The sequence below is a fragment of the Macaca fascicularis genome, chromosome 14 (assembly GCF_037993035.2).
Source record: "Macaca fascicularis isolate 582-1 chromosome 14, T2T-MFA8v1.1".
Classification (NCBI taxonomy): domain Eukaryota; kingdom Metazoa; phylum Chordata; class Mammalia; order Primates; family Cercopithecidae; genus Macaca; species Macaca fascicularis.
In genome coordinates, this window is record NC_088388.1 from 110,596,367 (window position 1) to 110,610,688 (window position 14,322).

At 38.5% G+C, this 14,322-nt stretch overlaps 1 protein-coding gene across 2 annotated transcripts in view; it reads left to right on the forward strand.

Annotated features, from left to right (window-relative positions):
• The window catches only part of SIK2 (salt inducible kinase 2), a 130,269-nt gene that overhangs the window by 73,521 nt on the left and 42,426 nt on the right, over window positions 1-14,322 (forward strand). For both annotated transcript variants that reach the window (XM_015435694.4, XM_005579602.5), the window contains one exon: window positions 12,784-12,945. In XM_015435694.4, the coding sequence (XP_015291180.3) occupies window positions 12,784-12,945 (162 nt within the window). The remainder of the gene's footprint in view (window positions 1-12,783; window positions 12,946-14,322) is intronic.

Here is a 14,322-nt window from a genome sequence, read left to right on the forward strand (position 1 = left end):
GCAGATAGTTCTGGTTTTTGCAGCTGGCCCTTCCCTTTCACTGTTTTCTTTCTTTTCTCTGACAAGTTGCTTCACGATGTCATTGTTACTTACTGTGTGGGACCTCAGTAAACACATCATAGTCAAGCCACTAGCTAATAAACTAGGGCTTGACTTTTCATGAACTCGTTTTCCCAAGAACTTTGATTTACTAGTTAGCTAACTGTATTGAAAACGCTTCATTGAAAAATTGTTCTTGCTCAGCACAGCTTAGTCTATATTCTTGGATTCCCAGTGCCAATTTTTTTCTTTCTTCCAATTTTTATATTAGGTTCAAGCGAGTACATGTGCAGGTTTGTTACATGGGTAAATTATATGTTGCTGGGGTTTGATGTATGAATTATTTTGTCAGTCAGCTAGTAAGCATGTACCTGATAGGACATCTTTCAACCCTCACCCTCGTCCCACCCTCCACCCTCAAGTAGGCCCCGCTGTCTTTCTTCCCTTCTTTGTGTCCCTGTGTACTCAATGTTTAGCTCCTACTTAAAAGTGAGAACATGCAGTTTTTGGTTTTCTGTTTCTGCTCTAATTCACTTAATGGCTTCCAGCTGCATCCATGTTGCTGCAAAGGACAGTATTTCCTCTTTTTATGGCTGTGTAGTATTCCATCGTGTATGTGTATTATGCTGTCTTTATCTAGACCACCATTGACGGGCGTCTAGGTTGATTCCACGCTTCTGCTATTGTGATTAGTGTGTAATGAACATACTCATGCATATGTCTTTCTGGTAGAATGATTTACGTTCCTTTGAGTATATACCCAGTCATGGGATTGCTGCGCTGAACAGTAATTCTGTTTTACCTCCTTTGAGAAATCTCCAAACTGCTTCCCACCGCAGCTGAACTAGTTTTAATTCCCACCAGCAGTATATAAGCATTTCCATTTCTCCACAACCTTGCCAGCATCTCTTCTTTATGGACTTTCTAATAACAACCACTCTGACTGTTGTGAGAGGGGTCTCTCGTTGTGGTTTTGATTTGCATTTCTCTAAGGATTAGTGATGTTGAGCACATTTCCGAATGAACCATCCAGTTTGGCTTCATTGTTTTTTATTCTTTCATCTGAAGAACTCAAGGAAAGAAGTAAAAGACATATATTTGCCCTTTGATTTATGAATGAATGATGATGTCTTAGATCTCAAATATTTGCTAAAAATTTAGATATCTTTAGAGTACTTCTATACAGAAGCCAAAATGTTAAAATTCACAAATCTGCTTCCATCAGTATCTTATTCTCTAAGGTTGACATTTGAATCCTAATTCCTAAAAATTGAATGTTTTGGTAAATCATAGTCTGTTCTTTAGACTACATTTCTTTCCTTCTTAAGAAATAATTGCGTATCAAAATAGCTATCTGGATGTATTTATCTGTGTAAAGAATGTGTTAGAAGTGTGACCAGATTGCATTTATAAATATTATTATAACACTACCATAAATTGAGTAACACACAATATCAGTAGTTGAGCTTAGAGTGACTCATTTGTCAGTCCAGTGATAGTCATCACTTAGAAATAATTCACAACAGACTTTGAGGTCCTGGAGAGATGATTAAAAATAGGTGGGATGAAAGTACCTATTTGGGGAATTGTCTGGAATGTTCATTACCATCCAGATGACATCATCATAATCTGGTAGTATTAAATGTGACTCTGGCACTTTCCCAGACTATTCAGTTATTTTTTTTTTTTAATTATTGCCTAAAAAACAGCTCTGGGACAGTTAATGAAATGTTACTACATATATTGAAATCAGTAAGAAAACCCAGCTATTGTTCTAGAATTATATTGAGTTCTGATGTTTGAGACAGTATCTCATCTTGTCTGTAAGCCAGTATTGCCTCATGACATCTATTCTATTTTTGTCTTGAAGTACTGATTAAAGTTGTTTTTTGTTTTTTGGTTTTTTTGAGATGAAGTCTTACTCTGCCACCCAGGCTGGAGTGCAATAGTGTGGTCTCAGCTCACTGTAGCCTCTGCCCCCCGAGTTCATGCGATTCTCCTACTTCTACCTCCTGAGTAGCTGAGATTATAGGCGTGTGCCACCATGTCCGGCTAATTTCTTCTTCTTCTTTTTTTTTTTTTTTTTGGTATTTTTAGTAGAGACAGGGTTTCGCCAGGCTAGTCTCGATCTCCTGACCTCCTGACCTCAGGTGATCTGCCCGCCTTGGCCTCCCAAAGTGCTGGGATTACAGGCTTTGAGCTACCACGCCCAGCCTAAAGTTTTTATTACTTAATCTTCTTTTCTTATGTGTACTTTTTTCCACTGGGGACTGAACTTTATTTCCTTATGGTTCCCACATTAGCATTTAGGACCATTTTCATAGAGGTGCTTAAATTTTTTGTTTTAATTTTTGCTTAATGGTACTGTACAGTTCACAGTTTCATGTTATTTTTCAGTGCTTTTTAAAAATGTAAATTAGATCAGGTCTTTCATCTACTTAAAGCCCTTAAGTGGCTATCAGTATTTTAAGATACGGACCCCCGTGTTAGGCCTAGAAGTCCTTGCTTAGTTTGACTTTCACTTCTTCAGTTTCATCGTACGCCTTCCCCCTTCCCTGATCTTTATGCGTTAGCCTCATTGGACTCCTTTCAGTTTTGTGAATGTGCTGCACTTTTTTTAGGGTGCTTTTTTCCCCGTTGAAATAGTACCTTCAAAAAGAAGCCTTTCATGATTGCCCTGTCTACAATGGCCTCACCTAGATACTTTCCAGTTGATCATCCCTGTACCTCTAGCATTTATTGCCCCCTGAAATTGTAATGTTTATTTGTCTGCTTATTCATTGTCTTTTTCTCCACTCAAATAGAAGTTTCATGAGGCCAAAGTGCCAAGCATCGTGAGAGACACAAATAAGTCACTCAAATATTTGTCAAATGGAGTTTATTCTTCAGACTCAAGTTGTTAACTTTCTTTATTTGATTCCATGAGGGAGAAAGCACTGTGTTTTGAGATTGACCTGAAAAAAAGTCAGGACAGTTGAGGGCCCTGAGCCCTGTGCTACTGTGCTCATCACTCTTATGTAATTGATTTTATTCTCATTGACTGAGATATTTAGGGTGCTTTTTAAGAGCTATACATATATATGGAAACTGGCAAAAAAAATTATGGTTTTCTGTACATGTTTATCAGCCTTGATTTGCCCTATTAAATATTTCAAAATTAGAGTTATAAATTTCTTACTAATGTACATTTTATGTTGTAAGTACTAGGCTCTTATTTAATGCTGCAGACAGCATGATACTCTCATGTGACAGGATAAAGAAATTGCTATGTGTGGGCAGAAGCCAGTAGGATAGATGTGGAATAAAACCCCCTTTAAGGGTTCTTTGCCATCAAGTGACAGTTGATGTGCGGAGCAATTTAAGGTATGACTCTCCCACCAAAAACAAAACTTGGAGTTTTTTACTGAGAAATCAGAGTAATCCAAGGCCTGAATAACTTGCCCAACATGACACAGCAGTGAAGAATAGAGCCTCGGTTCGAATTTATTTCTACTACATTTTTAAATCTTCTTAAGTAGAAAGAAATCTGGAAATGTATTTTACTTACATGTTTTATTAAAGATGTGGAAAAATGTTTGAAGTCATCTGTTTGATATCTGTTACTGTCATCATATTTTATAATCTAGTAGCTTCTATGTGGGGATTATAAATAATTTTAGAAAAGTTTGACTATATTTGCTTTTAATTATTGCCAGAAACTTGGACATATAGTCTTGAAAGTCAATTGTAAATAACCTTGAAAACTTTTAACTATGTAACTAAAAATTCTCAGAAGACCATGGTTTGCTTCGGTGGTTGCACATAGCTTGAAGAACTGATTCAGAATCTAACAGATGCGAACAGCCTAATGTAGGGAAATTGCTGAAAGCACAATTAAATTGCCAGAGTATACCAGAAGCAACAATTTCCTTAATTTTTGTTGAACACACAATTTGAAATGATTATGTGCTTACAAAAACAAACAGAGAAAAGCAAAGTGTTTTACAATCTGTAGTTTTATATTCATAAATATGTCTCAAGGTTAAAAGTTTAATATTATAAATAGTATTATAACCTAATATTTAAAATTAAGGTAACCCATGTTATCCTAATTAATACAGAATCAGATACCTAATCCCTAATCCATTTTCTACTAGTGTTCACATGTCAGGTGGTACATATATCAGTGTGCTAAAAACAGTTCAGATTATTTCATCTAATGGGCCTTCCTTTCTTAGTAATATTCCAAGAGTGATTGGCAAGAACCAGCACAAGCTGAGCTGTCAAGCTTGAAGTCTTGATCTACCCATAAGAGGGGTATTTTGGCCTGGTATAATGGCTTACGCCTGTAATCCCAACACTTTGGGAGGCCGAGGCGGGCGGATCATAAGGTCAGGAGTTTGAGACCAACTGGCCAAAATGGTGAAACCCTGTCTCTACTAAAAATACAAAAATTAGCTGGGCATGGTGGCAGGCCCCTGTTATCCCAGCTAATCAGGAGGCTGAGGCAGGAGAATCATTTGAACCTGGGAGGCGGAGGTTGCAGTGAGCCAAGATCGCACCATTGCACTCCAGCCTGGGTGACAGGGTAAGACTCCATCTCAAAAAAAAAAAGGGGGGGGGGGTTTCATTTTTGTACTGATTAGAAAAAAGAATTGTTAGAGGAAAAGATGAGTGTAGATTTAGATTTGAGGATTGAAAATAATAGCTCTTCAAAATATTTTGAAGAGAGCAGATGAGCCAGTTTTGATTACCTTATTAGAGCTTCGTCGTTCATAGTGGTCATATTCCTGAAAACACTGTTTCTCTTCAAATTTAGTAACTAGAATTGTGAAGTCTGCAGATTTGTGGGTTAGGAACCTCTTACCAGGATTTAACTGAGATTTTTAAAGAAAAAAAAAGATTCTTTAAGCATAAAATATTAAATTGGCATCAACCTTTCTACTTTACTCCCAAAATTATAAATTAAATCCTTTTAACATAACATTAAATATTTAATTTCATAAATTATTAATTTTTTGTGCTATTATTCAGCTCCATCTTTGAGGAATGCTAGTAATTTCTGACTGAAGAACATGAGACTTAAAGATAGTCATGCAGAGATTCTCACACCCCTGAGACTTGAGAGAACTCAGCTGTCTGGGTTTCCTCCACTTCTTTAATAAAATGCTGGGAAGGCTGCCTCTTATCCCTGGGGGAAGAGAAGGGATACCACTAAGCAGCGACAACGATGATGATAGCAACTAACATTTATTGAGCATTTATTATGTGTCAGGCACTATGCTATGAAATGTACTTATCTGTAAGTGCAGACTGAAATCATTGATTAATTATACTATATATAACTTTAATCTGTATAACTTGGAATCTGCTTGTTGGGGCATCAGCCTTCAGGGTTGATAGAAGATGACTCTTAAATTTTTGAGGTTGACTGACTGTAAGATGATAGTTATAGTGACTTAGAAGGAGGTAATGAAGTTTGTAAAAAGAAAGATGAGCTCTGTCTTGATAACATTGCAGTGGCAGAAAGAAAATCTGTATAAATATATAATTAGGTAACTGTTGAAATGTCAAATATCATTGGCAAATTTGGAGATTATTCTTATAAAAATTCTAAGGAATGAATGAAATCTCCCAGGGCAGAGTTTCTTAACCTGGTATTAAACCTAAGATTTTATAGACCTCCTTGAAATTATATACTAAACTGGGAACCAGACACGGTGGCTCACGCCTGTAATCCCAGCACTTTGGGAGGCCGAGGCGGGCAGATCATGAGGTCAGGAGATTGAGACCATCCTGGCTAACATGGTGAAACCCCGTCTCCACTAAAAATACAAAAAATTAGCTGGGCGTGGCGGCGGGTGCCTGTAGTCCCAGCTACGCGGGGGGCTGAGGCAGGAGAATGGTGTGAACCTGGGAGGCAGAGCTTGCAGTGAGCCGAGATCGCACCTCTGCACCCCAGCCTGGGTGACAGAGCAAGACTCTGTCTCAAAAAAAGAAAAGAAAAGAAAAGAAAAGAAATTATATACTAAATTGTATATGTGCATGTGTATGTATGTATCATTTTTATTAGACTTTCAGTAGGGTCTGTGAGCACAAGGCCCAAGGCCAGAGTGTTAAGATATCTTTTGACCTGAGTGATGAAAGGCACACTGAGAAAGGCACTAAATGAGAAGAGTGTGAAAAACAACCAACATCATTCAGCTAAGAATAAAGCAGATCAAAAGTTAGCCACATGAAGGTGATAGTTTATATTTTTTAGAAATAATATTTCACTGTGTCGCCTAGGCTGGTCTCAGACTCCTTTGTAGTTATTTATTATGGTGCTTGAATCATGAAAGAAAGAGAAAAGAAAGCTGGGAAATAAACACATACATCTTAGTGGTCATCATTGGAAGTGGCTAGCGTGCCAACTCCTTACTTTGAAAATTGGTACTTAAAGAGGAAGAATTAAGCATTCATTCTTCCAACCTATTGAAGTTTTTTTCAGAATAATAACTCTAGTTGACAAGAAAAAATACTTCTCTACAGAAGAATTTCACCTAATAAATGTGGCAGGAATCAATTAAAAAATCACAATTTTGCAACCCCTAATGAAATCATTGATTCATGTAACAGCCACTAATGAATACTAAAACTGTTAATGCTGTGGTTCTCAAAGTCTGGCCCCTGTTCCTGCATCTTAAACATCACTTGGATACTTCTTTTAAAAATACGAAATCTCAGGCTCTTTCCAAAACCAGCTATGTCAGAAACCCTAAGGGTAAGTCCCAGTAAGCTGTGTGTTAACAAGCCCTCTGAGGGTTCTGACAATCACTGGAGTTTGAGAACCATGATATTAGGAGAAAGATTGATAAGAATCTTTATTTGAAGGATCAGGCTCTCATTCACAGTACTTACTGACCAATCTTAGCACTCCTAAAAGAAGAACCAGATGTTATATTCCTCTTAGTAGATGCACCTGTGATGTATTCTTGCCACTCCCAAAAGATATTAAGCCTGAATCTGTTCAGTCCTTTATAGAAACTATAGGAGACGGAAGAATAAAACAGTAATGTGAGGAAGCAGAGGACAAATCCAGAATGTAGGATGACCGACCCATTTTCTTCAAATCAGTGGCACAGGAAAAGGGGAGGGTGAGAGTAAGGGCCCTGTTCCAGTGTAAAAGGGCTCCAGAAACAAAATAAACAAATATAAAATGTTCATCTTGGTTTGTATCCTGATTCAAACAAGCCAACTATGGAGATTTGAATTCAGACTGGGTAGTAGATGATAATAAGGAATTGTTAATTATGTTAGGTTTGATAATGATATTGCACTTATGTAAGAAAATGTCATTTTTTAAGAGATACATAGAAAAGTATTTAGGGTGAAACAAGTTGATGGCAAAATATGCTTTATGTTACATGAGGAAAAAACGGATAAATGAAGCAAGTATGACAAAATGTTGATAACTCGAATTTGGTTGATTTATTATACTATTTAATATAATTTTATGTATGTACAAAACTTTCATAATAGAAAATTTTAAAGGATATCTGTAACATAATATATTTATTAGAACATTTCTACCTATGCTAACCTTCATCACAGTGTATTGTAATTGCCTGTTTACCTTGCCTGTGCTAGTATTTCTCAAACTATCAAACTGTCAGTATTGAGTTTAAATTAGCCAGTCTGTTGCAGACCATGATTTTTGTAAAATGGCAATAAAAAATATTGACCAGAAAAGCAAAACTGGAGGGGTTATACAAAATATTACCTTAAAAGTTTTCGTTGTTAAAGTTAACAAACATAAAATTACATTTCACTTAGCAATCAGAACCAACATAAACATAGGGAACAGTTTCTAAAAACTGTATTATATTCATCAAAAATACACACATAAGCAGACATGAGAGCAATGTGGCTGTAACATCTGTCACCCCATTGATCGCCAGCGTTGATTCAGCTGATCTGGCTGGCTAGACCGGTGTTCCCCTTCCTCCCTCACCCCTCCACGTGCGTCCCTCCCAAAGCTGCAGGCTTGGTCGAAGAGGACAAACATCCCCAATAGAGGAGGACCGGTCTTTGGTCAAGGGTATGTGAGTAGCTGCACTGCCCTGCCAGAACCTCCAAACAAGCTCTCAAGAATACACACATAAACAATTAGTATAGACAGTTGCTATTAAATTCATAAGTTTGTTCTATAATCATAAGGGTTTTTTTTTTATTTTTTTATTTTTTTGAGACAGAATCTTGATCTGTTGCCCAGTCTAGAATGTAGTGGCTCAATCTTAGCTCACTGCAGCCTCCCGGATTCAAGTGATTCTCCTGCCTCAGCCTCCCGAGTAGCTGGGATTACAGGTGTCTGCCACCATGCCTGACTAATTTTTGTATATTTAGTAGAGACAGAGTTTCGCCATGTTGGTCAGGCTGGTTTCGAACTCCTGACCTCAGGTGATCTGCCCACCTCAGCCTCCCAAAGTCCTGGGATTACAGGTGTGAGCCACCGTGCCAGGCCATAAATTAGGTTTTTAATGTGAAACATGAGTGTGCTTTTTGTATGTTAACTTCAAGACCGTGTACATTAACTTGAGCTTGGATTATGTTCCTCGAAGGGGGTGATACATGCCTAAACAAATTTTATTTGTAGCCACAGGTTTCTGGCTCACTTACTTCTATTACGGATTTCTCAGCACATGTTACAGTTTTCAGGGATACCTACACTGCAGAAATGATAAAGCATGGGGAAGATAATAGATACCCTGGAATGCCTGCCGATATTTTTACCTGAAGAGTGAAAGTGCCACTTCTCTAAATAGTTTGTCTCTGGAATTTAGATCATTTTTCTCACACTGTGTGTTATACATTTACTGATATGTGATGATTCTGGCTTTACATGGTAACTTTAGATTCAGATATACCATGCCTTTGTTTTTCAGACACTGCCCTTCCTGATACCACGTTTCAAAGTTTTTCTTTCCCCTTGCCTGTGGTTCTCCCAATTTGGACTGATAGCTTCAAAAAACAATAACTACAGATTCCATTGTGCTTCCGGGGACTCATATTGTGATCAGTAGTTTGGGGTTTCTTTCTGTATATGTAAACTTGCACTTTTTCACATTAAATCTGTCAGATTTCTCTGTGTTGCCAAAATCTCAAAAATCTTTCCCACTAACCTCCATTGACTCAGCATTTTCATCAGGGAAAAAAAAAAGTTTTCTATCTGTACAAGGTCAATCATTTGTCCATGAAAAAATGGTCTCATTTAGAGGTACAGCTTAAATAGCATTTTGTGTGGAATCTTAGGAAAGATATTATGAACTACTCAAAAGTTATTTCTTACAGAAAGCATATTGCATTCCCCTCCGTAGGTTATATTTGCCCAAAGGTCCGTATTTATAAGGGACTTCCCAGCTCATCCAGTGTAGAAGTGAGCCTCTGGTTTGCTCTTATGCAGAGAAGGCACATTGTCTACTTGCCAGTTCTTAAACATAATCTGTCTCAGTTGGCAGTTTGGACATTTTGACTAAAAATTATGCATGCTTGTTCTTAAGTGATCTGTTCTCCTTTAGAATTATGGATAGCTACTATGCAGGTTCTGCAAAGGCAAGGGGAAGATGTAATGAGCTGACCTTCCCAGTTTCTGATGCTAACCCATAAAAAAGAATAGATAAAATGTCCACTTAAATTTAAAGCCTGTAATATTTAGAATATGGCTAATCAGCTAAGTACTCAGAATTATACATAGGATGCTTTGTGCTTAGTGCTAAGCATTGCAGAGTACAAAAGAGAATAAAACGGTTCCTGTCTTCAGGAGGCTTAAATGACATTGTCTTTAATACTTCAAAACAAAACACTATGTGTTAAAGCAGTAGTCCCCAACCTTTTAAATGGCACCAGGGACCAAGTAAGTGGAGGACAATTTTTCCACAGACGCAGGATGGGGAGGATGATTTGGGGATGAAACTGCTCTACCTCAGATCATCAGGCATTAGATTCTCAAAAGGAGGGCGCAACCTAGATCCCTCACATTTGCAGTTCACAATAGGGTTCGCATTCCTATGGCGGGGACCGCGTTCCTAACAGGCCATGGACCAGTGCTGGTCCGTGACTCAGGGGTTAAGGACCCCTCTTTTAAAGTTAGGGCTGTGTGTGTACACATGTGTGTGTACCTTGGGATATTTATTATACGTATGTGGATTATTACATACAGTGTGAGGCCGTGTATGATAAATGACAAGGTGTTGAGAGAACAGGTTATTTCTGTTTGAAGTGATCAGGGACTATTTAAGGGCAAGGTGTCATTTAATTAGAGTTTTGAAAGGATGGTTAGGGTCTGGTGTGATGGCTCACACCTATAATCCCAGCACTTTGGGAGGCTAAGGCAGGAGGATTGCTTGAGTCCAGGAGTTTGAGACCAGCCTGACCAAGGTAGAGAGTGAGACCCCATCTCTACAAAAAATAAGATATTAATAATTAACCAGATGTGCATGCATCTGTAGTCCCAGCTACTCGGGAGGCTGAGGTAGAAGGATTAATTGAGTCCAGGAGGTTGAGGTTGAGGTGAGCTATAATTGCACACCATACTCCACCCTGGGCAATAACAGAATGAGACCCTGACTAAAAAATAAATAAACAAATAAAAGGATGGTTAGGATTTCAACAGGAGTCTAGTAAAGATGCTTAATATAATAAAAAATTAAGTCAAATATTACAGCCCCAGATTGACTGTTCAGTCACCAGTTGTACAAATTCAGCCAGATTACTTACTCCCTCTGATTGTCAGCTTTCTCATCTATAAAATGGAAATTGAGTAATAGTTATCATAGGTTTTAGAAAGATGAAATGAGACACTGTGATATGAACATGCTTTGTGAAGTATAAAGTATTGTGTAAATGTTAGTAAATTTTATAGCAAGTAGGCCAGGCATGGTGGCTCACATCTATAATCTCAGCACTTTGGGAGGCCAAGGTGGGCAGATCACCCAAGGTCAGAAGTTCAAAACCAGCCTGGGCAACATGGTGAAACCCCATCTCTACTACAAATATAAAAATTAGCCAGGCATGGTGGCGTGCACCTGTAGTCCCAGTTACTCGGGAGACTGAGGCATGAGAAATGCTTCAACCTGGGAAACAGAGGTTGCAGTGAGCCAAGATTGCACCACTGTCACTCCAGCTAGGTGACAGACAAGACTCTATCTGGAAAAACTAAAGAAAAAAATATATAGTAAATATTGAGAAGGACATGAGCCAAAGGCAGGGAATTTAAAAACCTGTAAACTAGTAAACACTAGAGCAGAAAACATGTGCAGGTGACTGGGAATACTGAGTCACTAATACAGTTCCCTAGTTAGGACAATTATGTTAAATGTAAAAGTCTTTCAAGATTTGTGTTGATCAAAAGATAATTTCAGAGGACTTTCAGATCTTTGGGTGAAGTGTTAACGAGTGGTAATGTTTAGTTTTATTGAATTGATATACATAGTTACGTAGAATTAATTTTCAGGTAAGCTGCTTTAATAAAGATTATAACATTGCATAAAGATAGTGTATCTTGCAAAATGTATTTGTCTTATAGTTTAGAGAATATGGTTGTCATGACAGTGTTTGGTTTAGAGCACAAGTCTGCATGTTCTTGGGTAGATGAGAATTCCTTCCAACAGCTCAGGGCGTGAATTATTTAAGCTACTTCCAGGTATCACCATATCTCATGTTACAAGTGGTTTGTATAATAATTGCATGAAAACAGTGTTTCAGAAAAGATGTCTTCTGTGTGACGAGATGTCAGATACTTCATTTATTTCCTCTGTTTTACATAACTTTCAGTTTTTTAAAGTGTGAAATAATAAGCTTTTCAACAAATAGAATACCTAGACTTTAAAAAAATTATGTTGAATTGTACTGTGAATATTATGCTGCTTGCTGCTGACTGGTCTTGGGCTGTCACCATTTGTTTGGACTGCAGTGAAATATGATTAGAAATACTTCTCCGGGCCAGGCACAGTGGCTCACACCTGTAGTCTCAGCACTTTGGGAGGCCGAAGCAGGAGGATCATGAGGTCGGGAGTTTGAGACCAGCCTGGCCAACATGGTGAAACCCCATCTATACTAAAAATACAAAAATTAGCTGGGCGTGGTGGCAGGTGCCTATAATCCCAGCTACTCGGGAGGCTGAAGCAGAAGAATCATTTGAACCTGGGAGGAGGAGGTTGCAGTGAGCTCAGATCGCGCCACTGCACTCCAGCCTGGGAAACAGAGTGAGACTCTATAAAAAGAAAAAAAAAAAGAAAAAGAAATACTTCTTCAAAGACAAGAAACTTGGAAAACACCATATTACTTTATCACTAATTATTGTTTTTCTAAAAAAAAAAAAAAAAAAAACTTTTTTGTTTGTTTGTTTTTTGAGACAGTCTCGCTCTTTCACCCAGGCTGGAGTGCAGTGGTGCGATCTCAGCTGACTGCAAGCTCCGCCTCCTGGGTTCACGCCATTCTTCTGCCTCAGCCTCCCGCGTACCTGGGACTACAGGTGCCCGCCACCACGCCGGGCTAATTTTTTGTATTTTTAGTAGAGTAGGTTTCACCGTGTTAGCCAGGATGGTCTCGATCTCCTGACCTTGTGATCTGCCCGCCTCGGCCACCCAAAGTGCTGGGATTACAGACGTGAGCCACTGCACCCAGCCAAAAAAAAAAAAAATGTTTTGAGGAAAAAAATTTCCTGACTACTAATAGTGGAGTTATTTTATTTTGGTGACTAATTCTTAATCCTCTTTTCATTTACAGACTATCTTGCTAATCATGGCCGGTTAAATGAATCTGAAGCCAGGCGAAAATTCTGGCAAATCCTATCTGCTGTTGATTATTGTCATGGTCGGAAGATTGTGCACCGTGACCTCAAAGCTGAAAATCTCCTGCTGGATAACAACATGAATATCAAAATAGCAGGTAACTGGGACACAACTGGCTCTAACATGATCCGACGTGAGCCACTGCACTCAGTGTGTGGAAACAGACCTGCAGGCACAGATTCAGCAGCGTTTCTACCTGGTGACATCAGGCTTTCTCAAAGTCCATTTTATTCATTTCCTTAGTTCTATGTGTAATTAAAAGTAAGGGAATGAGCTCATTATTAATATACACAGGTCAGAGCTACATCTGGCGTCTGATGTGTCCAGATTCCGTTGGCAGGGGGCTCTGCTGGAAGAGGCACATTCGTCTGAATGTCAGAGTGATTAGAGAGAGGACGGGGCTGGAGGAGCAATGCTGGTTGCTGGTACTCTGGCCTGCTCTCCTAATTATGACTGATGGCTACAGCCAGAAGCAGAGAAAAGGCAAAGGAAGTGGTGGAAGTAGAATGAGAAATACTTGAGACAGAAAAACACCTTGTCTTGCTCTGATACAACAGGGGTTTGGTTTATAACATGAAAACTAAGTTGGGTAGAGATTAGTTTGCCTGTTTTTCTCTTTGCCTTTTCACAATTGTAAAATGTTTTCTTTTATAATCTCATTTTCTATATTTACATAGTCAAAACTCTAATTCACTCAATAAATATGTATCAGGTACTGTGCTATGTTAAGTACAACATGATATGTGGAAATCATTTCACAACATACCCATATATCAAAATAACATGTTGTACACCTTGAATATATACAAGTTTTGTCAATTACACTTTAATAAAACTGAAAAAATACAGTATGATAGTTGCAATTTTAAAAGTATATACAAACTGCTGTAGGAGTATAGGTGAGGGAACAGCAGGCTACCTGTAGAGTCAAGGAAGCTTCACAGAGAAGGAATTATTTGAACTTAGACTTGAGAGAGAAGTTAGAGAAGCATGTCAGGAAGATAAACAGAAGCAGAATGTTGCAGGCAGGCAGACAGAGATTGGAATGGTAGGGAACTGTAAATTCAAAATTGGTAACATGTAAAATCTGTAGGCATGCGGGATTGATACAGGGGGAGCAGATAGGTAAAGACCAGAATATGAAACATCTTGAATGCCATGTCAAAGATTTCAGAGTTTATTCTGTAGGTAATGGGGAATCTAGCCTACTGAAAATTATAGGGCATGGATGGGGGTAAAGTGGAATTGGGATAACATGATTAGATTTGCATATCAGAAATATGTCTCTGGCAGCAGAGTTAAGATAGGTGGGAGATGGCCGGGCGTGGTGGCTCACGCCTGTAATCCCAGCAGTTTGGGAGGCTGCGGCGGGTGGATCACGAGGTCAGGAGATCAAGACCATCCTGGCTAGTACAGTGAAACCCTGTCTCTACTAAAAATACAAAAAAATTAGCCACGTATGGTGGTGGGTGCC